The sequence below is a fragment of the Calonectris borealis genome, chromosome 28, assembly GCF_964195595.1.
Source record: "Calonectris borealis chromosome 28, bCalBor7.hap1.2, whole genome shotgun sequence".
NCBI classification, from domain to species: Eukaryota; Metazoa; Chordata; class Aves; order Procellariiformes; family Procellariidae; genus Calonectris; species Calonectris borealis.
Genome location: NC_134339.1, coordinates 2,196,367 through 2,219,908, shown reverse-complemented (window position 1 = coordinate 2,219,908; position 23,542 = coordinate 2,196,367). Strand labels below are relative to the sequence as shown.

At 43.3% G+C, this 23,542-nt stretch overlaps 1 protein-coding gene across 4 annotated transcripts in view; it reads right to left on the bottom strand.

The window, feature by feature from the left end:
• The window catches only part of TIMM44 (translocase of inner mitochondrial membrane 44), a 57,124-nt gene that overhangs the window by 7,488 nt on the left and 26,094 nt on the right, over positions 1-23,542 (bottom strand). The window contains exons 1-12 of one of the 4 annotated variants that reach the window (XM_075175185.1): positions 21,900-21,953; positions 19,515-19,622; positions 18,842-19,012; positions 18,261-18,341; positions 15,488-15,637; positions 12,842-12,981; positions 12,255-12,340; positions 10,326-10,418; positions 9,852-9,976; positions 8,183-8,233; positions 6,349-6,438; positions 1,178-1,288 (exon numbers count right to left, since the gene is read on the bottom strand). In XM_075175185.1, the coding sequence (XP_075031286.1) occupies positions 1,178-1,288; positions 6,349-6,438; positions 8,183-8,233; positions 9,852-9,976; positions 10,326-10,418; positions 12,255-12,340; positions 12,842-12,981; positions 15,488-15,637; positions 18,261-18,341; positions 18,842-19,012; positions 19,515-19,622; positions 21,900-21,932 (1,239 nt within the window). In that variant the 5' untranslated portion in view covers positions 21,933-21,953. Of the gene's footprint in view, positions 1-1,177; positions 1,289-6,348; positions 6,439-8,182; positions 8,234-9,851; positions 9,977-10,325; positions 10,419-12,254; positions 12,341-12,841; positions 12,982-15,487; positions 15,638-18,260; positions 18,342-18,841; positions 19,013-19,514; positions 19,623-21,262; positions 21,795-21,899; positions 21,954-23,542 lie in introns of those variants that run through there. The other 3 variants (XM_075175188.1, XM_075175186.1, XM_075175187.1) reach the window with 3 other exon arrangements.

Here is a 23,542-nt window from a genome sequence, read left to right as displayed (position 1 = left end):
ATCATTAAAATTAATCCCTTTTTTTGTAACCTTACAGCCTGGACTAAAGAGAATGGTTGCAAATAGCCAATACTTATTAAATGCATGTATTAATTTTAATGGGAGTCTGCTAGAAACTGCCAGCTCCAAGCATCTCACAATGTCCACCATTATCTATCATTAAGCTCCTTAAACATTGCACAGACACAATGCAAGCCAGAGCTGTCTGGATAGCGAGTCACTTGAGAACAAAGGTATTCCAGAAAACGCACGGGCTCCTCGAGCCTGCTGTATCATTAACTCTGGCAACAAGCATATTCTGTGGTTACATTTGACAGGCTCAGTCTAGCATCGCTCACAACAGGACTTGCAGGCTGGACTCGCAGTGTTAAAAGCTAAACCACAGTGAAGTACAATCCACAGACATGCCACAGATTTGCTGCACAAATCACCCTGTGTCAGAGGTTCCCATTAGAAGCTTGTACCATGTACAGGATTTAACACAACTGGATATAGGAGAGTTTCGTGGAAGTAAAGGCTTGCAGCACTGTAAGATATTTTGTACTAGTGTAGGGAGGCAGCACCCAAAAACATGAACTTCTACTTCCAGTTGTTTATAGTGATTCTCCCAATCTTTTGCAAATGACTTAAAATTACTCCAGCTCCCACCCTGTTTACCAAACATCTTTGTGCTCTGTTCTTACAGTGCCCTTTATGAAAAGAAAAGGGAGAACAAGAAGAGGAGGATCAGGTGGAAACTGTGTGATGGAGCTTTAATCGAGAGCAGGATAGTTCAATTCTGTCCCAGAGGGTGCCAAAGGAGCAGAACTCACAGGAGGTAACTGCAGGCAGGGAGCATGCTGGCCAGGCACAGCAACAACTGGAAGAGAAAGCACTGCTGGTGGTCATAGCTCCAGCTCCTCTCCTCACCGTGAATTTAAAATATCCCTTCCTCTGTTCATTCTAGATGTTTGCAGACTCTCCTCATATACACTAATTCTTGATTAATGGGAATAAATAGTCCACACTGAGCTGAACCAAGACCTTACCCACAAGACGCAATATTATGCATACCAGTGAATGTGGTATGCGTGGACACCCGCTGCTCTAGAAGAATTCACCTAGATGAATCCATAACAACTGAGATGGCTAGCAGGGGACCCAGGGAAACTGTACACAGCCGATGAGCATCACTTACCGGATCACCTTCCACCACTTCCCCTTTCTGGTTCTTAATTACCATCACGACCTGAGCCTGAAAAGTGATGATTAATACTGGTCCCTGCTCCATCATCTTCCCCATAGCCAGCTGCAATGAAAGAAAATTCCATTAAAAAACAGATGATTTCTGCAGATTAATGTAAAAGCATCAAGTATTTAACACAACTGCTACGGCTTGACACAGCTAACGATCCCATCTACTCCCAAGCCAAATCTAGTTATTTTAATCAGGTTATACCTGCTCTGTTAGTACAGATGCTGTAGACATTATTGCAAAGCATCTTCTCGAAAACTTTCCCTGTACTTAAAAGCCTTCCCAAAATTGTTCTGAAAGTTTTCATAGTTTTTCCAAGTCTAAAAATCTGGGAAACATGAACAAGCTCTGTTCCATTATTTCCAAATTAGAAACCAAAAATAAAAGAAACCCTGCTCTTAAAAAAAAAGATATTTTCTGAAGGAAGTACATTAACTGAAGTTTTTTCTCTTGCTTTTAAATGAATCTTCGACATAAAGTTGTACTGAACTAGATAAAAAGAACTAAGTAACAGAGAGACTTCAAGATGAGAACCTTTTGTTTGACAGGATTTTTTTCTCTATGCTAAGGTCATTTCATTAAACATTTAAAGAACTTATCAACTGAAATGCAAAGAGGAATGGAGAATTAAGTTTTGTTTCCCAAAGCTGCTCTTAAAAAAATATAACCCTCTTTCTGCCTCTTTTGTGGGAATGCAGTATACTACAGAACATCTTGCTCTTCAGTAACTCTGGAGTTACTGGCTATGTCACCCAAAAAGGTAATCATACCACCTCAAACTATCATGATTATACTCTTTTGTATATGAGAGATACTGTTTCAAAAACATTGCATTTTATCACATAATAAAGAATGTATCACAAGAGAGTTACAAGACCATCCCATCATTTACAAAGATGCCTTTTTTTTTTTTTTTTTAACTCTCCCCTGAGGAAAACTCAGCACTACTGCAATGCTCCTTTGCTTAATCTGAGGGAATCAGTTGCCTAGCTCTGCAGCAACTCACACCATCCCAGTCCACACTGCATTTCTGGAACTGGCCTGACTCATTCAGCAATGCATAATGCCTTCCACCCAAGTACCAAAACCCAGATCTCACAGCTCTTTGTCAGACCAATTTCCATGACAGATATTTTATATGACACCCCTTGGCATTTATCATTTGACAACATAAATTTGCATGTGGGTTTCAAGGAGGAGGAGGACCATATCACTGACTAGCTGTATCCCTTATAGGTACCAAGACTTCCATACTGGTATTGCTTTACTTTTTAGTACTATGATCCCAAAACAACTGTATAATCAAGACAGTATTCGTATCACTCCTCCCACACTAAGTTCAGAAACGCCGTTTCACAAGTCACATACTTAAAACTACATGTAGGCAGCCAAATAAATAGTCCTAAGAAATATCAAGGATCCAAAATTCCATTAAATTTAAAGGCAGTAGTTGTCTAGTGAAGTAGAATCATAGAATCATAGAATCATTAAGGTTGGAAAAGACCTCTAAGATCATTGTGTCCAACCGTCAACCCAACACCACCATGTCCACTAAACCATGTCCCTAAAGGCCTCATCTACACGTCTTTTAAATACTTCCAGGGATGGTGACTCAACCACGTCCCTGGGCAGTCTGTTCCAAGGCCTGACCACTCTTTCAGTAAAGAAATTTCTCCTCATGTCCAATCTAAACCTCCCTTGGCGCAACTTGAAGCCATTTCCTCTTGTCCTATCACTAGTTACTTGGCAGAAGAGACCAACCCCCACCTGGCTACAGCCTCCTTTCAGGTAGTTGTAGAGCGCGATGAGGTCTCCCCTCACCTCCTCTTCTCCAGGCTAAACAACCCCAGTTCCCTCAGCCGCTCCTCATAAGGCTTGTGCTCCAGGCCCTTCACCAGCTTCGTTGCCCTCCTCTGGACACGCTCCAGCACCTCCATGTTCTTCTTGTAGTGAGGGGCCCAAAACTGAACACAGTATTCGAGGTGCGGCCTCACCAGTGCCGAGTACAGGGGCACGATCACCTCCCTATTCCTGCTGGCCACACTATTTCTGATACAGGCCAGGATGCCATTGGCCTTCTTGGCCGCCTGAGCACACTGCCGGCTCATGTTCAGCCGGCTGTCAATCAGCACCTCCAGGTCCTTTTCCTCTGGGCACTTTCCAGCCACTCTTCCCCAAGCCTGTAGCGTTGCCTGGGGTTGTTGTGGCCGAAGTGCAGGACCCGGCACTTGGCCTTGTTGAACCTCATACAGTTGGCCTTGGCCCATCGATCCAGCCTGTCCAGGTCCCTCTGCAGAGCCTTCCTACTCTCGAGCAGATCAACACTCCCACCCAACTTGGTGTCATCTGCAAACTTACTGAGGGAGCACTCGATCCCCTCGTCCAGATCATTGATAAAGATATTGAACAAGACCGGCCCCAGTACTGAGCCCTGGGGAACACCACTCGTGACCGGCCGCCAACTGGATTTAACTCCGTTGACCACAACTCTCTGGGCTCGGCCGTCCAGCCAGTTTTTCACCCAGCGAAGAGTGCACCTGTCTAGGCCGTGAGCCACCAGCTTCTCTAGGAGAATGCTGTGGGAGACAGTGTCAAAGGCTTTACTGAAGTCCAAGTAGACCACATCCACAGCCTTTCCCTCATCCACTGGTGGGTCACCTGGTCATAGAAGGAGGTCAGGTTGGTCAAGCAGGACCTGCCTTCCATGAACCCATGCTGGCTGGGCCTGATCCCCTGGTTGTCCCGGACATGGCTCGTGAGCACCCTCAAAACCAACCGCTCCATGATCTTCCCTGGCACCGAGGTCAGGCTGACCGGCCTGTAGTTCCCCGGATCCTCCCTCCAGTCCTTCTTGTAGAAGTGCTTAAGCACTACTAAGTAGAGAGTGCTTAAGCAAGTACCTGGAACATGAGTTCAGATGCTTATGTTTGAAAGACTTGATTTTAATTTTAATGCTGCCAACTTTGCAGCACGTGAATTCCCTTAAATCTTCTAAATGTTTTTTTTTCCAAACTCACAGAACTGTTTTTCTGGATGAGATCACTCAACATACTCCCATAAATCTCCTCTAGGGAAACACATTTAAAAATTTAAACACACAACACTCTTTATCCTCCTTTCTCGCAATACAGACAGCATAACAAGAACTGCACTCATTTATGTTCCATATCAATCATTTTCCAGCTAAGAAGATGCCATTTTCTTGAGAAACTTCATGCAAACAAACAGGCATCTAAAACAAGTTAATAATGAAATGTCTTTCCAGCCACCACTCAGAATCCATGCACAGCTCTATACTAATTAGCACCTACAGAGGAAAAAAGTTATTTAGCATACAATGAAATCAAGTCTCCTAGGAATGAGCAATACAGAAAAACCTTTGATTTAAATAAGATGCTTAGAAAAAAGCAATCATGTTTATTACTTCCATAGCTTTAATTTTGTTAGAACTAATTATTTATTGCTGAAGATAATCAAGAGAATTGCAGATGCCACAGAAATTTTCCTGCTCATTTGGCACATGCTTGCAGTTAATATCCAGAGTTACCAAAGAGGTAGGAATGGCTTCCTCTGAACCCAGATGGATGAGAGAAAATGAGAAGCCTATCAAAACCAAAAGGCAAAACAGTCCTAAGAAGAGGACCAGACACTAGCCTTTTGTGTTAGGAGATGCCCTGTAGATTATATTCTTGCTCCCTGTGAAGATATGTGGTCATTAATCAAGTCAGTTCCCACTGTTCTTTTCTAGGGCTACACACGTCAAACTAAGACTCTTGCTGTAGGGCATTCGCTCAGATTTTTCCTGCACCCACTCCAGTTTTTTAATGATGTGGGCACAAAAAGAGAGACTCCTGCATAGGGCTGCAGACAGAGAAAAATCACCATCAGTAGTTCTCCTTTCAGCAATCCATCAACAGCATCAGACTTCGTTCTCTCGGTTTTCTATGATGGTTGCTGAATTCTTCCTGACTTCTTGTCTTGCAGGGGTGTGACCGCAAGTAAGAAACATCTGGCCAGCCAATACACCCAACAACATCTGGAACATCCCACTTTCTGAACAGCATCCTTTTATCACTATGCTCCATTTCCATCTCCACCCGAAAGCTTCCAATCCGCCGCTTCCTTACCTTGGACCAGATCACCTCTGGGTCCTACTAAGTAGCTCTGCGTTCACTGTTCCTACAGGAATGACCCTGCGGTTGGCCTTACAGTAACTGCCTGAATGGATCCAGCGTGTAATTGTATCGAGGATAACACTGCACAGCTACAGTATGTTGGACAAGTATACCATAACACTTGGTTCCAACAGAAGCACGTAGTGAATGTTGCTGCCTTTGAGTTAGGACCTTTGATGACAAAGGCAAACAGCTGATCTGACTTGAGACTATTTCCATGCATGTTTTAAAGCACTAGTGTACAGCTGCCCTGTTCCCCTCCTCCCCTTGCACATTTCCTGCAGGAAAACTTGGGGGCCAGTGACAGATGACACTAAAGACTTAATTAAATGAAAGTACTACTGTAGACTTACTGCTAATTAGAACAATAACACCTCTGGCGCCTCAATAAGGAGAACGCGGAGAGCATTAGACTGGACAGACATTTGGCCACAGTCCCCAAATACCAACACGGCTCCTAAGGAGGCAATGGCTCCACTCACAGCCACGACCTCCCTACTCAACAAGAGCCATCCAGAATAGCAGTTATGTCTTCCTAACAGCCATTCCTGCGCCGCACAACCTTGAGTCGCAGAAGTACTGCGCATTACCATCCAGACTATGCAACAACAAAGTCCTTCATGAAAGCACTGGATCAGTGCTATTTGCCTTTATTATTAGCCTTTCTCAATCTATATGCTGGTGATTAAGACCAAGGTGCCCTGACGGAGAGGAGACAAACCACAATGCTGTAACTTAGGCTTGATCACACAGTAGCAAATCTGTCCCATGAGCTCTCCCTTCCAGCAGCAGTGATCTGTTCCTCTGTTAGCAGAAACGGCAAACACCAGAGTAGCATGAGGCAAAAAAACCAGCAATCAGAGCAAAGAAGAAAAACCCTCCTCAGGTCTGGAGTTTCTAATTCATCCCCCAAAGTGAAATACAGAAAAAGACACTCACATCAATGTTGTCAATGTCAAGAATCCTGGAGTGGAACTGGAGACCCATGGCTTTGGCTTGCTGGATTGGATGAGCAAGCTGACTGTAAGTCTAAATGAAGCAACAAACTTATGTTACACATTTGAATTTTTTCTGTCACAAAGAAGAAGAGATTTTCTGCTTAGAGAGAATCATCAAAAAAGAATAAAAGTTAGTTTTTCACAAATATGCTGAACACATACGTCTTGCAAGGTATCAAACAGCTACATCAAATGTTCTGGGCTTCACATAACCAAATTCTCACTAAAAACCCCATCGCCCCTGGGCAGAACAGGAGATCCATCATTCACAACAGAATATGTACACCAAGTGCACCTGATAGCCAAGGCACTTATGATTCTGATTTGACAGTAGACAAGCAGAAACAGTCTGGGAATGGAGCTATTTTCCTAATACCCAGCCAGACCCTGGAGGCAGACCAGCATTTCCTGGCTCCTTTTAGGCACATGCACATATGCTTCATTATTTATGCATCGAGAACTGTTGTGGGGGATAGTGAAATTTCTACTTGCTTCCAGCATTATCACCACATTCTTGGCAGGTATACACAAACAGGAGGCAGTCCCTACCTACCTCCCCTCCACAGATCTTCTAACCTTCATCACAAGCATTTAAATGCAAATACCCTACAGAAGTATACTGGCAAAGTCACGAGAGTGAAGTTGGAGTTACAGATCAGGGATTCTGAGGACAGTAGGCAGACACAGATCTATGAGCCACAAACTATATCTAAGTCAGTGGGCTGGCAGCAACCTGCAGCTTGGTTGGTATATCTGCCACTTAGTAAGTTTTTGCCTTACTGGTTTGTATTCCAACACTTTAGTGACCAGTATCACAAACTTAATACTTGTGGCATGATTCTGTTCAAGAGCCTTTATCTCCTGGATTCTCATTAACAGGACTCCCATTTCCTCCCTTGGCTTATTTTACAGATGATTCTTGACTTACGAGCTAAATTTATAACTACAACTAGCTTAGAAGGGTTTGCTTTTTGTCTTATAAACTGCAGTGAATCTGCTACCTCCCTCTAGAGATTTGAGAGGAATTCTATGGTGTCATTTCAAAGGTTGCTTGAACCAATAAAGAACTTTCTTTACTTTCAGACTGCTTTAAATATCTTCCTCTTACATACTGCAATATTGTTACAAAGATGTTAATCACAAAAAATTAAATACAAAAATTTGCCTCTTCCAGCGTGTGCATTTCCAGCCCTCTGGTGGTGGTGATCAGTAAGGAGAACATTCAACAAAACGAAATTCAGTTTTCTGCAGTGAGATTATCCAGGCTGCAGATTATCTGTGCTGCAATTTCAGAAAAACTTCAGCCTGCCAGGATTATTTGCTGGGATATTGCAGTGGAGTTGTGTTTGTATAGTAGCTCCATGGACAACTTGACTCTGTAAGCAGAAAAGCATCACCTTTTTGGGTCAGCTCAAATGTCTCTGCACCTTCTCACCCCATACCTGGGATACATGCTCTCCTAAAGCCCATCCAAATCAAGAAGGGCAGTGCAGAACTGGAACTAGTTGGACTAGTTTGAGCTTAGCTCTCGATTCACTATCTGTCTCTAAACAGCTCTCCTCTCATATCCAGACTATTCCAGAAGTCCAGCACGTATGCTTGACTGCATTGGTGTTTTATAGTATGAACATGTTAGATGGGGAAGCAGCTGGGCAAAGCAGGTAAGCAACATCATAGATACAACAGGTGGAAAGCTTGCAAGCAAAGAAAGCACAATACACCTACTTACAAGAGAGAATCATAACCTTTCAGACGTTTTTAGTAGCTCTACTTACCGCTTCATAGCACCAATCTTTAAGGATATCAAGCTCTCCAGACATCATAGCCTAAAAGAGAAAAATCAAATAAAATATGGACATTTTAAAACCCCTCCTATATCAGAGAGTTGAAATTATCAGCACTTTCAGCAGTAAACTACTTTAAATCCCACATCTTGTGAAACCCTGAAGAAGGATAGGAGCTTCAAAGAGGAACAGCAATGAGAACTTTAAACACACACGTACTGAGTGAGATGTACATAAACCTTTCGATAATTAAGACAAAACCTATCTTAAACCTTCCTGTCCAAAAAGTCAGCAGAATGCACACTACCCAGAAATCCTGGGAGATGGGATCTAACAGAAGCAGGAGTACAAACCAGAAGCAGATCTACAGTTTTCAAGACTGCAAAAAATTCAGGGCACAGAATGAACAGAAGAATCACACTGCAACTCATGAAAAGGTTTATCTTTAAAACACTGTGTAATAAACACCTGGAATTCATAACAAGACAGATGCTGGGAATTCAGCAGATCTCAAAGTAAAGTTAGTTATACGTGGCAGGGCATTTTTCAATACAATGCCTATAAATCTTCATACTTGATAGCATCTGTAAGCTGGTTGCCTATAGTTTGAAAAAACCTCTCCTTGAAAAATTCATTCTCCAAGAGTCAAGAGCACATTTTTTGCAGCTTGCTTTAGTGACATGGCACCGTTAGGAAAAGCAGATTCACCATGACAGGTCTGTCGTATTTCACTGGTGACATTACAGTTCCAGTCACGGATTTGATTCACAAGTCAGTCACTACAAAGACAGCAGTGACAAAACCCATCTATGCATCAGTTTGAATGTTTGTATCTGTAAGCATCAAATTATTCATTCTATAATGCTACCTCATGACTAGGAGTATCATAAATATTTCTACATGTGTATTAGCATGTATCAATTTGAGATACGATCACTCACTGCACCGTTTTGTAGGATGAGAAAATAACACTTTGCTCTCTCTTAGCATTTGTTTATCTCTTCCAGCCTCAGTTTTTCCAGTCTCATACAAATCTCTCAAAACAATTTCTGCTGTACTTCTTCAAATCTCCTACTTTCACTCTGTCTTTTTTAACATACTGTTAAAATGAGAGGAACTATATCTATTTATACTTGAGGTCACATCCTTCATCAGTGCTTTCCTCTGAGTGGTTTCATACTTTAGTCTTTAAAAATATTAAGTTCCACATACTTCCTTGACTAGTGCCAGAAATATTTTCACTGAACCATTTATCATCACCTGGTCTTCTTCCCAAGCAGTTACAGAACACTTAGAATTTAGTAGTACATAGTGCATTCTTTCCCTCGTCAATATTTGATATCATCATTTTCCCAGTACTGTTCATTCACCTACGTCAGTTTGATTCCTCTGATGCCCACATCATTTCTCATGGGAGAAGACGGTTAGTTTATTTCCAGGCGAGAAAAAAGAATTTGCTAGTCTACTGAATTATGAAATGGTTTTAAACCCAATTGTTATGTGGGATCCTTCCTTTTCCCAAGGTTATCTCATGTTCTGCGCAAAGCTGGATGCTCGACAAGCACCACCTTTTAATTTTAGCATCAGAAAACTAAGAGAAAAATCTTCCATGTTATAGTAAAGGAAAAAAATAAAATATCATACTCTACCCCCACCTTACCTCCAAGACATTGGGGATTATATCATACTCGCATTGCTTTAAAAACCGATCTTTGTCAAAGGATGGATCCACTTTGAGTATCTCTGTCAAAACTTCGGACATTTCTGTCTTCGAGAACAATCCACCTAATAAAACAATTCAGTGAGACTGGTGGCACGATAACTGTCACCAGAAAACAAGAGAAAGACCTTTGGTTATATACCAGAAGGAAGGAAGAGTCACCTGGGAACAACTGCAGACTTTAAGTTAAGCTTGAGTTTATCCCAAACAAGCTCTTGTCATCACACTGCACTTCTGATCCGGTAGCAGGTTGCTACGCTGCATGATACTGGATAATGATCCACGCAAAATATTATAAAGCTCCAGAATGTGTCCCAAAGGTTAGTAACACATGGAGGACAACAGCACTGACAGTCGCTAGGAACAGAGCTAAAAGGCTAGAGATGCACTTTCACAGCAATGATGAAACATTACCTATTAAGTCAGTAACTTTGTCTGTGACAGCTCTGGAAGCTCGAATGAATGCATTATCACTTTCATCATACTTCATTTTCATTTCAAAGAACCCTGAAAGGAGAAGAGACATGAGCAGCAGTGTCCTTCCACTGCATTCCTGAATTAGGAAACAACATGCAGATTAAACCTCCTAGTTCTCTTCTGAATCTTTGTTGATTAACAAGTTTCAATTTCAACAATTACTTTTCTCCTTATCTTCCTGCAATTTTCTTAACTATCAATAACTGTCACTAGGAGAATGATGGTTTCTCTGACTTCAGCTGCCAGAAACTCCAGACCTTCTACACAGGTTTTCAGACAGAAAATACACTAGACTTGCTTACATCAGTAACAGTCTGCTTGCACCCCTTCATTCAGTCTGCTACATAGGGTAGCAGGATGTAGCAATGTGAAACCAACACAGAAAGTTTAACTGGGGTGGAGGAATCTAGAATAGACCTTAAACCTTGCCAATTTTTAATAAAAGAGCAAGACATCAGTTTTGCAGGATGCAGTTTTTAAGCAGTTCTATGTACTTCTCAACCTTGATAATAAAGCAAGCCAAGCATGTCACAAAACTACAGAAGTCATTGATGGGGAAGAACAACTCTGGCAAAGCAAAATCTCAAAGGCAGAAAGAAGGGCAGGAGGTGAAGGGGGAAAGAAAAAAAAAAAAAGCCATTTAAGCAAGCAGGCATTGTTGCAACAAACTAAGAGCTCAACCAACTCATTATATGTCTCTGGACATCATCAGATGAACCAGAACTGCAGAAGGTAGTTGCAGGATAATGGACCCTGCAGGGAAGCTTCTTCCCACCACGTCAATTAACAATTGGAATCCTGCCCTGAAGCTTATGCTCCTTCCAAAAAACACACAGTGTTCTTGGTACAGGTGGTACATAAAGGGAGAGCACACATAATTAGAGCCCAGTGCAGCCACATCTGCAATGTTGCCTGAATTGCAAAACCAGTCTTGAAAAGATGCATAAAATCTAGAGAATGCAGACAGCTCGAACAGATGGCACAGGAGGATGCAACATGTGGGGAGTTTTAGGAGCTGTGAGCATCCCTCCTTGGAAAGGCTAACAAATGGGATATAAAAACCCATTCTTGGATACTTCTCAAGGAGCTCTGCTTTAAAAGAAGTTGGGAAGAAACACAATCCAAAGTTAATTAATTATGTTGCACTTTTACACAATCTTTTTGTTCCTTAACAAGTCGTTACCCTGCATTACACTGACAGCAATTATTTTGATTTGTTGAAGGACTCTGGTCTCAGGCTTCTTTATGTCTTTCAGAAACATTAAGTGTCTAAATAACTATCAAAAGTTATTGCCCACTGCAGTACAGATATTCAGTATTTTTAGGTTTTGCAATAAAAACAGAAAGGAGGCAAAGTCCCACACATTCCAGAGTTCTAAGCAGATGACAACAGAAACCAGCTCACTGAAGACAAGATTTTTCCTCATTATAAGCTCAAGGTCAGCAAGAAGAGATCTGCCTGCCCTCTCCCTGGTGACATGCACGCATGCATGCCCTGGCCTCTTCCCAGTGCCAGAGTAGATCTGACTAGAAAAAAAAAAAATAGAAAAAAAGAACAGAGTTCAGTTCTCTTTAAGCAATGGCGAAAGCAGGTTGCGGTACCTACAGGGAGCAGAGACTGATCAAAAACAATGCCTGACTGGGGGAAGGGTCCGAACACAGATGGAGCAGCTTGGAAAAGCTGCAATGTTGTCAACTACACCTACCTCCCATTCACACCACCTCACAGCAACAGCTACAACAACAAAAAAATGGCTATGATTTGCATTATGTTGAGACTAGTTGCACAGATGGCATCAGATTCACCACAGCAAGAATCAGAACAGGGAAAATAATGTGCTACTCCTTTGTCTTTGGAACACTTACTATTGAAGACCACATTGTTGTCCTTGAAATCTTTCCACTGCTGATACCATTTTGAGTCTTTATGCAGCACCACACCCATGGCCTCCCTAGAAAGTGCAGAAGACATGGATGGGTACTTGTGAACAAGTAACTTACAGAGTGAGAATAAAAAGGAGGACATCCTGATGAATATCACTGCAGCATGCAGTATCACTGAGGCTGATACACCACATAAACGATACACGCCTTAGTGGAGCAAGGCAGTAGGGAAAGCAAAGGAGCTCAGGCTTAGCCCTGCCAAACGTAATTCAATAGCAAGATGTTAGAACTGAGAAAACCTAACATATGTGCAAGTCAAAATTTCAGGTCAGAACATTATGTACCCACTTTATAATTTTAAGTGCCCAGTTTCACTATCGGAAGATTCAGTATCATCCACTTATGCTGGAAATTTGCTCTCAGACCTACCTGCTCTGCTAGGTTACACCTCACCCCACAGCCTCACTTCAGCACTTGGATTTTAACCATTCCTGACCTGTAGTTAAGTTTTAAACTTTTTATCAAATTATACACAGAAATATTTGCCCTAAATTACATCCAATACGTACTCATTAGCTTCAAATATTCGCTCCTCTTTAATCCTCTCGCCTGAGAATTCTGTTCTTTTTCGTAGTCGCTCCGGACGTTTGTAAGGACCAGTCTGCCCTAAAACACTTTCATCTATTTCCTTCTTAACGGTTTCTACTCCCTGAAAGGAAAATATCCCTATTAGGTTGATTTACCATTCCCCGCCCTTTCCCAGAAACTGAAAATCGCTTCTGTTGAAGGGGAAAAAAAAAAAAAAAAGAAAGAAAAAAAACCATAAGAGACCACGGTTATTCTCCTCTCCCTTACTCAGCAAATGCTTCTTTGTTGATGTCTATTGACAAACACACCAGTACCAAGGCCTTCTGCTCAAGAACAGTCAAGGACAGCAAATGGATGGTTGTATTAAATCAACCTAAAGAAAAAAACCAATATAGTAGAAGCTATGGACACAGTCAAACCTTACAGCTGATAAGGGGTAACCTTTACAGAGTTTAAATTGGAATAAATCAAGTCAAAGGAGGGTAGATGTATCAGCCCACAACAGCAGCCAGCAGCTGCTGACAGAATGAGAAGCCTCAGGTAAAAGGAAGAATGATTCCTAGTATCCAAAAGCAGAGTAAAAGAAAGACTTCAGGACACCAACAACTAACTGCAAAGTCACCTGAAAGGTCAGTAAAATCCAGGTGCTAGGCCCAAGCTTAAACAAACAGAAGTATTGCTTTCCCCAAAACAAAAAGGAGCCTCCCTTTTTACAGAATTCTACACACCTTATAGCTGAGTAAGTAGCTTTGAAGCAAACTAGTTTTTGCCAGACAAGAGATGTGAAAAAAATCACAGTTTTTTAGCAGCTTATACTAAAGTAGAGACAGGAGATATTCTCCCTCTTGGGTGAGGCTACATCAAGAAAAAGGACTTGATAAATCTGGACTGACACACATGTCATCAGTGAACAGCTACATCCTCAGTTCAGATTTTACCAAAAGGAAGCTGCATCCTACTGCAACCATTGCTGGGAATTTTGTCGTGCACTTCACTAGGGATTGGGACTAAAAGGCATTTTTACTGTTTCTCCTTCATCTTGGCTGCTCTACTTTTATTACTTAACTTTTGAACAGTACTTTCTCTAATGAGTGTACCTAAAAAAGATCGATTGCACAACAAGTACACTTTCCTATTACAACTAGACACAGGCAGGCAGAAAGGGATTTTATATATATCTCTATATACAGCTTTTTCCCAATCTGCGTTTTTATTGAGGACATGTAAGTTATATAGCCCAAAGCACCATGTGGCTTTATGGGGGTTGTTATTTTTCGACTTTATTTTATGCAGGAATTTTCTGGAGAACACACCAAGTGTCCAACGCAGCTTTGCCAGGATAAGCCATTCTCCCCTACTGAAAGTCAATGTGACTCCTTCCTCAAGAAAGTTACAACAGTGCTCAGGGCCTAGTCAGAATAGAGGCCAGAGATCTGATATGAAGCAGAAATTGAAATTTAAGTGACTTTAAACATCAAGGATAAGCAAATAAAAAGCTTCAAAGCTCAGTCTGTTCCTACTGACTACAAAAGCCCATCTGAGGGACTTGGCAGAGAACAGAACAAGACATAAGCCCCCGTGGATATCATCTAGCTCTACATTATACAGATAAAATATCTCCTAAATACTGAAGCAATGGGGATCTCAAAATGAGACTACTACTACAATTTCTAAGATAATGTATTTGGTTTTCTGAAGCAGTAGACTGAATATTCTAAATTCTACATACATACTAGAAAGTATAGCAAAGCTACAAGAACTGCTCACAGCCTATAAAAGCTCTGTGAATCAGTTAACTTAAATCTGACAGCGAATCAAAAGGTTTATCCGTTTATAGGGAAAACAAATCTTTAAGCCTCAAAAAATTTACTTTAAGGTCCTATAAAATCATTCCCTGCTTATAAGGTCTGGCCTAGCAGTGTGTTTCATAGAAGGAACAAGCAGTTCTTAGATTAGGAGGCTGCTGGAGTAAGATAACAGGTTTCATTACAGAAAAAGAAAAAAAAAATAATAGCGTATAATGTGATCTGCAGCTATGGCTAGAAGTGACCTTTAGTAGATGATGTCTTATTAGAAACACAGAAAGAGGGGAACTGACATGACTGATGTGACTGATACTCCATCTGGCCTGGTATCTCCTCGTACAAGGGCTAAAGCCAATGCTTCAGAGGAGGCAGGAGAAACCAGTCAAGGGGAATGCTTCTTACTAGGTTAATTGCCAGTCGATTGGGTAACATCAACACATATGAGCACTTATATATTTTCTAGAAAAGGAGAGCTTTAAGCAAGCCAATTTGTCAGTCAGTTGTTCCCAAGAGTACCACCAGTACCTGCCTACAGAAAACATTTACTACCCTACTCCACAAGCAGAGCAACCAGTTTTTCCAGTAACGCATTTTAGCAGAAGCTCAGCTACTCGAGACTTACACTTTTCCAGGGTTGTTGAGTGAATGCTAGACCTGCAAAATACATCTCCTGAATTTATCAGCTTATTCCAATGGCTCACAAGGTCTTGCTATAAGAGTTTTGCATTTAATTTTATACTCGGCACAAACTCGCACATAACTTCCATGTTAATGAGCTGTGCCCACAGAACTGGGTCCTAGAGAGGCATGGGACTTATGTACCTGAGAAATAGCTTTGAAGGCTGCTGTCTTGCCTAGTTTCTCCCCTCCTTTTGTCACTGTCTCCGCAGACTGCTTTGCTGTTTTTGCTGCTTCTTCCACACCTTCTTTTATCTTTCGGCCAATATCACTCTTACTTACTTCATCCAAACTCTGTAGCAAAACAAAACAGGAAAGAAAAGGTAATTTCAGGTGAAACAGGTGAAAACTTATTTTGAGTAAGTCCTCTTGGCGAATGCTGAAGACCTCCTAATGCACACACAACCAGACTAACCAAACCTAAGGTGAACACACAGTCACATGTCACAGGTGAGACTTGCCAGGACACCGTGGCTTGGAGCTGCAGCATTAGCCAACAACTCAGTGCAGAACAACGATTTTGGCTACTCATGGGACCATATGCATTTGTAATAGCTGCTACCCATACATTTAAAAAAATATTTTTCTTGACATCAAAGAGAAGGACCAATGATGTCAGAGTTAAAATACCCCAGCCCTTTCCTTTGAAACAATCAGGTACTTTTTGCTTCTTAAGAGAAGGTACAGAAGTGGTTGAGATAGCTCTCTGCTATGCAACTCTTCCTGCAAAATTAGCAAACGCTTTTCTCAATTCAACATCTTCATATGTGGCTGTGTTTACAGAGCCAGGATCTCGTATGCAAGAGGTTAAAAGGACCCTTTCATTCTGCAGCAGCACACATTAGGTCACACATCAGATCCTCGAGGATCTCGGAAATCTCACCGGCAGCAGGCAACCAATCCTGGGTGGGTCACAAGCTACAACCTCAGAGGAAAAGAAATGACAGGATAACAACACCAAACGCTTTTCCCTGTTTTTCAATGGGATTTGGCTAATAAAGATGCTTACAGCATCCTCAACAGTACCGAAAAGTTATTGGTTATGTCCACATTAGCAAAGAGCATTACGTCCAGCTCATAACTGTACACACAGTTAAGCCACTTACACCAAAGCCCGTTTAGACAGAATAGAGGGAAGGAGCACAGCAGAGAGCGAGGACCGGCTCCACACAAACTTCATATTGCACAGAATTTAAGTCCAGTGTTTGGCTGGCTGTTTCCCAGCGGGGATCCTGCACCTGACTGCAAGTGTTGGGAACAACCACACCGGCTTTGGTCTTAAACCACAGCTGAAAACAGCCTAGTTCACTCCACTCTGGAGCGGCCTACCTATAAGTATGAAGTCCATACAGCTCAGCTGACAGAAAAGGAACAGCCTCCTAAAGCACCTCTCAGCTGTAACTTACTGCAGAAAATCTTGTACCCGCTTTTAAGAGAAAGGGACATAACTTTTCAGTCACTGCTGGTTGAAAATTTAATTGCTCTAATCAGCAGGAGGGAAGAACAAGACTCAGGTGCCTGGGAGTAACTGTCAGGGTGGCAGACACTGCAACAACAGCCCTTCTCCAACTCTTCTAGCTCAGTGCCACCTCCTGGGTACTGACAGGTCTACAGCAGAAGGAAGGCTAACGATAAACCCAGCAGCAGGTCTTAGAGCCTGCTGACTAGCAGGTGCTTTCGCCACAAAGGAATGAGTAGGACTGGCAGCGTCCTCTCCCGGATCTGCTCTCTCCTCCTCGTGGCAGCTCTGGAGACTCACAGCAGTTGGTGCAGTCTGAGCACGTACGAATCACGGGGTTACCAGAGCAGCAGGCCCTGTCCCGTGAGTCATTCCCTGTCTCCTCTGGAAGCAATGGGGAGAGATGCTGAATAGATGTGGACTCGTTGACTTCACAATGGTGCCCACGCTGAGAAGGGGACAGAAAAGAAGGAATAAGGAATAAAAGGTCTTGCACCCCACTGAGGACTGCCCAAACAGCCCAGTTTTGTACCAGCTGAATTCACACATACCGTAACACTGCAGATGAGCTTCTACAGGTGCCACATGCACCTGATTTCTTCCATTTTAAAATACTATCAGGAAGACTCCTCAGAAATTTATTCCAGAGATAAAAGGCAAAGCATACTAAACACTCAAATACATCTGCCGCCTGCATGAACTCGGACAAGAAATGAAGTAAATGAGCACAAGCTGCAGTGCTTAGTCCCAGCCTAAAAAATAACTTGAATTCAATTGCTTAAAAGCAGATCCGCATAAACACAGTGATCTTTAAAGTCTGAGCCTAGAATGGAAGACGCTCATGTGTGTCAGGTATGAACAATGCCTGCTCCTCCAGGCATTTTGTTATTCCCAAGACACACAGAGCCGTGGGATCACTTACAGCACGCTAACTTAGAGGAGTACACTTCAACTATACCACCAGCACTTCTACTTACAACACCTGAAGCCTCTGATGTTGCAAGACTTTTTCAACATGCAGCCATAAGCCAGAAGCCTTATCACATTAGTAGCAAAACGTGTCAGTGTGAAGAGCATCACATCTCCTGAACAACTTTCCAAGGTGATCCTCCAGCATTGCTCTAACTGCCCTCCAGTGGAAGAGCCACCTTAAGGTTTTTTTTACCGCTAGACAATGCAGAACCGTAAGGACCATCTCCCGTCTCCAAATCTGAGAAAAATCACTGGACAGTGCCTGTCCTCTGACCATACACTAAGTGAATAAGAAATCTATCATACATTATTGCTGCAATTTTGTTAACGACTCTGACCTTAAAGATTCAGAATAGTGATCACCTTTGGAATAGCAAGCAGTTTTCACCAAGAAAAAAGAAAGGATGACAATTCAAATGCACGCAAAACACACAACCTTAGAGCAGAACTGCCTTAGGGAAAGGTTCTTCCATAGCTGCATTTTACCTCTTTAACTGTACCAGTTATTTCTTCAAGTTTCTTTTTAATCACTTCTGAGGTCTTCACTGTTTCAGATTCAATGGTTTTCTGTGGAAAAAAAAACATGCCTCATGTAACTATGTAACTATGAGGACAGAAAATACTCAAAAACAGGTTAGCACATAGCACACCCCATTAACGCTGTAATTGAGAGCAAAAAGAGCTACATTTTAGGGAGCACGCTGCTTGAGTAACCAGCGTCATTTCATTTTTGCAAGTAATGCTGTTTATAGTTCTTCAAAGAATGCAAAAGTATTTAAATACTGCCAACGTTAAATTTAATGTCTCATTATTTTATCTCCTCGTTATTTGGGAAATCTAGTGAAGGGTCTGCTGGAAAGATTTTCCACTAAGGAAAAAAAAAAACAAAACCACTCGAAGGCATGCATTTACCAGTCAGTATTTCCAGTCAAGCAGAACTTCTCATAAAAATAGGCATGCTGAACTAAACAGTTCATTTGCAGAAAGATTCAAATTTACACTCAGAACAGTAATAGCTCAGTGGCTGGGCAATGAAAACATCAAAGGAATTCATGAGGAAGACTTACATATTTCCTCCTTGCTTCTCGAAGCGCATCAGATTCTTCTAGCTTTTTAGCTTCATCTCGGAATTTTTTAATACTTTCTTTCATCTCCTTGTTTTTTGCTAATTCCTGTTTGATGTTCTCAACAAAACCTGATATAAAACCCTTTCTTCCTCCAGAAGAGTAGCATCTAGACTAAAGAAAATCATTACATGTTGTAGAATCCAAAGAGACATTAATGTAAAACAAACCCCGCAGGTAGATTTACTTAAGCCAAGCACTGGGTCACTTCTAACGTATTAAATGTTGTGGAAAACATACAGCTACCTTGAAAAAGAAGCAGCTTACCCTCAAAACAGCCAGGTGTCCAACACATTTCGAATGCCCTGTGAAGTACATCTATATAGCCATTAAAAAAGCCGCTTCTCCAGAGGAAGTTTAACTCCAGAGGTTAGTTCAACACTAATCAGGCTTGAAACAATACGGTAGATGAAGTTACTAGATCACCAGTTCTGAACTCTGTCACTTGGACTCAGCTAGTACAAAGATCCCTGAATTCGTCAGATATATCTTAAAAAGTGGAAGCTTTCAACCTAGAACTGGTGCTTTTCAGAAACGTGTCCACACCTAGTAGGTCAGTACTCTAATGGGAAACCATTTGCAGCCCGAAATAAAAAAAATTCAGCCATGAACCAACCTGATGGATCTCTAAAACAGGCCGGCTCATTCTATACACTGTACCCTTGTGGACTGCAGGAACTGGGTACCTTCTGGATATAAGCCACATGCCACTGATGAGACATTTCTGCAAGGAAAACATAAGATCGGGTTAGCGCACAATACAGGATGACAGCAGTCTTAAAGAGCCAAGGAAGAAAGGAAAGAATACTGCAAATAGACATTCACTGGTCTTCCGGGAACACATCCTAAGTGCTGCCAAGAAACACATTGGAGGCTGGTTTGATAAAAGTCATCCATGAAGGCTCTGTCATGTGTTTGAGCAGCACTACATCCACTTACAAGTTCATTTTGATAAAACTAAAGTTGCCGTCCAAAACGGGGCAATACACTTTTCACAATCACTTGAGAAAACGTACGTGCTTCACAGAACCCTGATTTTATGAAAACGGTGATGCATAAATTCAGCCTTGAGTTGAAACATCTGTTAGTGATGAGAAGCGTATTATTTTTTCTAGGAAAACTGGCTCCAAACATAACTTTCTCCCAACTGTGGAGGAAACCCAGGACCCCTCTGTATATATTTGTGCTGCCTGAAGTCAGAGACGAACACCTTTTGCCTCAACTCACAGAACAGAAAAGATACACTAGATCACAGAATGATCACTGAGAAATTCTGCTGCATCTTGCTGAGATCACAAGCTGTAAATTCTTGCATCACGTGGCTAATCCTTCAGTCCACCATCCTATACTGAAAGCAGACTATGCAGGTCTCATAGATTCTTGTCTTTACTCCCTTAAAATGGTTCTTCAGCACTGCACTAGCTTCTCTTTCCCACATTCTGGGATAATCTCTTCAGCCTATCCGTGGCCTCCGGTCAGGCAAAAGCTGCACCTTTTACCCCAAACTAACCTCCTGTTCTTGATGGGCCTGTCTTACCAAATCGTGCGACCCAAGCTCCTTCTCTGCAAGGCCATCTCTCAAACTGCTCACCCTAAAAAATTAAAAAACCTCACAAACATGGACATATCAAATGCGCTTTGCCATTAAAAGACTTTGGAAAACGATTTGTAAGCTGAGAATATTTAATTCTGTGTCCAAGCTAACAATAACAAGTCCACCTCTTTATCAGGCTCCTAGATGTTGAAAAGGTTTTGTAAAGAGCCGCACGATCCGGTCCTGTGGCTTCAGTGACGGCATTGCCAAACACCACAAGCTAAATCCAGACGTTACATCTGAGAAGAAGCAATGGTGTAATTGCCCCATATATCCTGCTGGCCCAAAGACATGAATTACATTAACTCACTGGTTTCCACATTTCTAAGAAGTCACATCTTTTAAATTCAGCTCCCCCTTATTTATTGCCTCTGTAGTCAGACCCATGTTGGATTGCTGAACTTTAAAGTGTCAAGTTTATATCAAGGAAGGAAACGCTCTCCACAGCCTACCTTTGAACCTTGCTGCCCAAGTCATCACTGAGGCCAGGCTTTGTAGCAAGCATGAATAAGCTAGATGTTATATGCATACCTTAAAAATCTGTATTAACTGTAAGAACACCATTAAAACTTGAGGCAGGCTGCCTTCTGGATTTAACCGATTGCAGTTCTTGACTAAAAGGCACATTTCTTCCACACTACTGAGCAGAAATGCTTAATCCCATGTTTAACTTTGGGCACAAAAGAAGATCAACCATCCTCAAAACATGTCACATTACAAAGTGGCTTCTAAAGCCAGAACCTATGCACTCAGTTCACACAGCCGCTCACCTGCTCAACACATGGAAAAAACTCATGTTTAAATTTAAACCTTGCAAAAGGCCATCCGTGGAGCAGCTCAGCGTCACAGACAGCTCTGTGAAGACTCTCTGCAAGCTCTAAGATCGATCTGGGCTAAACTGGCCTGAGCTGTCCCCTGCCGAGCTTGATGGCAGCGCATCAGGGACACTGAAGCGGGGAGAGGAGCCAGTGCCTGGTTCCACCTGCCCCCAGACGCCCTCACTACGGGCCTGAGAGCCCTCAGGGCCGGGCCTGAGCCGGGCCAAGGCGGGCAGGTCCCTCCGCGGTGCCCCCACCTCGGCAGCTCCGGTGCCTCGGCAGCTCCGGTGCGGCCGGGCAGGGAGTGAGAAGGGAGGGGAGAGGAGGGAGCTGGCACTAGGCGGCACCCGCCATCCCGGCCCAGAGCACCGGGCGCTCTCCGTGCCGGCCCGGCACCGCCGAGGCGCTCAGCCCCGGCGCTCCCCCTCACGGCATCCCCAGCTCCAGGCCGCGCCTCACAGGGCGGCGGGCGCGGCCCGGCGTTGTCTCCCACCGCCCCACCACAGCCCCACGGCGCCTCTGCGGCCCGCGGGACCGGCCTGGCCCTCGGCGAGGGCAGTGGCTCCCCCGGCCGCCGCCCCACGCTCACCCGGCAGCCACCGGCCCCCGCCGCCGCCGCCATCTTCCCAGCCCAGCGTGTCACCTTCGCGCCGCGCAGTGACGTCACCCCCTCGCGCCGCCACGTGGCCGGGGAGAGCGGGAGGGGGCGCGGAGCCCCGGGCGCGGCGGGAGCGGGGCGGCCCCGGGAGGCGACGCGCACCGAGCAGAGCTAGCCCGGCACGGCCCGGGCTGCTCCGGGGCTGCGCCGACGCCCCGCGAGGCGGCTTGCCCGGCCTACCGGCAAGGAAACTCCCAACAACGCTTTAACTGACGTTTTTATTGTGAAGCAAAATGCAGGAGAATTGGGGTTTTTTTTTCTCCAAAGTACAAAATAGCAAGTGAAGTATCGGCTCCTCCTGTTCCTCCAGCACGGCAGCGTCCCCTGTCTCTCCTCACAAGGACGCTGCAGCGTTCCTCCAGCTCTTCCCGTGGCAGCGAGCGCTGCGGTGAACATCCCCGCTCCAGCTCAGGCTCACGGCTGCATTTTCTGCAATAGCCGGGCTGGTTGGAGGTTCCTGCGATTCCCTGCTTCAGTGTCCCTTTCATCAGCACAGCTGTGCAAAAGGAAGCTTGTGCAAAAGGAAGTTAATGAACTGCAACAAAAAGTGGTGAACTACAACTGAGTTTAATTCAGCAGTTTCATGGCACAAGTACTTCCATCAGCGTAAAGAGAGAAGGGGCTTTGGAAAGGGCAGGAACCTCTTACCAAGATGTTCTTGATGGAGAAAGCCAAGGTGGAACTAAAACTCAATGGTTTGAAGCATGCAGAAGGCATTCTTGAGAGCATGTTATCTTGAGGTTGGAGGGGAGAAAGGGTTAAGAGACCAAGATCAAGTTGTGACCTTTTTTTTTTTTCCTATATAGTAGCTCTATATTCTTAGAACACCTCATTCAAACTATTTTTCCCCATATAGGATTTCTGACACCACTCTGGCTCTCCCAGCACAATTCAGTAGTATCGCAAAGCAGAGCACAGACACCATCAGGTGGCCTTTCACCAGAAGACAAGTCAGATAAACCTTAGCTTAATAATTGCAGTTGATTATACTTCAAACGGCTTTCTGAGGGGATTGTAACAGCTTTGTGCAACAAAGCCTGTTGGTCCTCACTCTTCACTTGCTCAGTACCATTGAGATGATACTGATTATCTCAGCAAGAGAGATCATCAAGAGGCAATCAATCCCACTGCCTCTGAGCCAGCAAAGTCCTGCTGGCAGAACCAAGCCCACAACAAGAACGTCTTTTCATTTCCCATTGCTGTCAGAAGAATTTAATTTTGGAGGCCAGGCAGCTCTCGAACTGAGGTAAGGGCAAGAAATCCTGTCTTTGGCTAAAGCTTCAGCTCTCCTGCCACAAGAATTCCCACTCAAAAATAATCCCTTTCAATTTGTGTCATTAAAACTACATTTCTTGCAGGAGAAGGTGAAATATCCCACCTTCTGCCTTTCACCTGCACCTTGCCCCTGACCAGAACCGACACACCTCTGTGCATGGCCCCCACTGAAAGGCTTCATATTTGGGGGGGAAAAAAAAAAAAAACACAAAAAACCCAAGGTTTTTAAATCTCTTTTCAGTTCAGGCCTTCAGAATGGCACTGACACAACTGAAGGTACAGGATATTTTATTTTATTA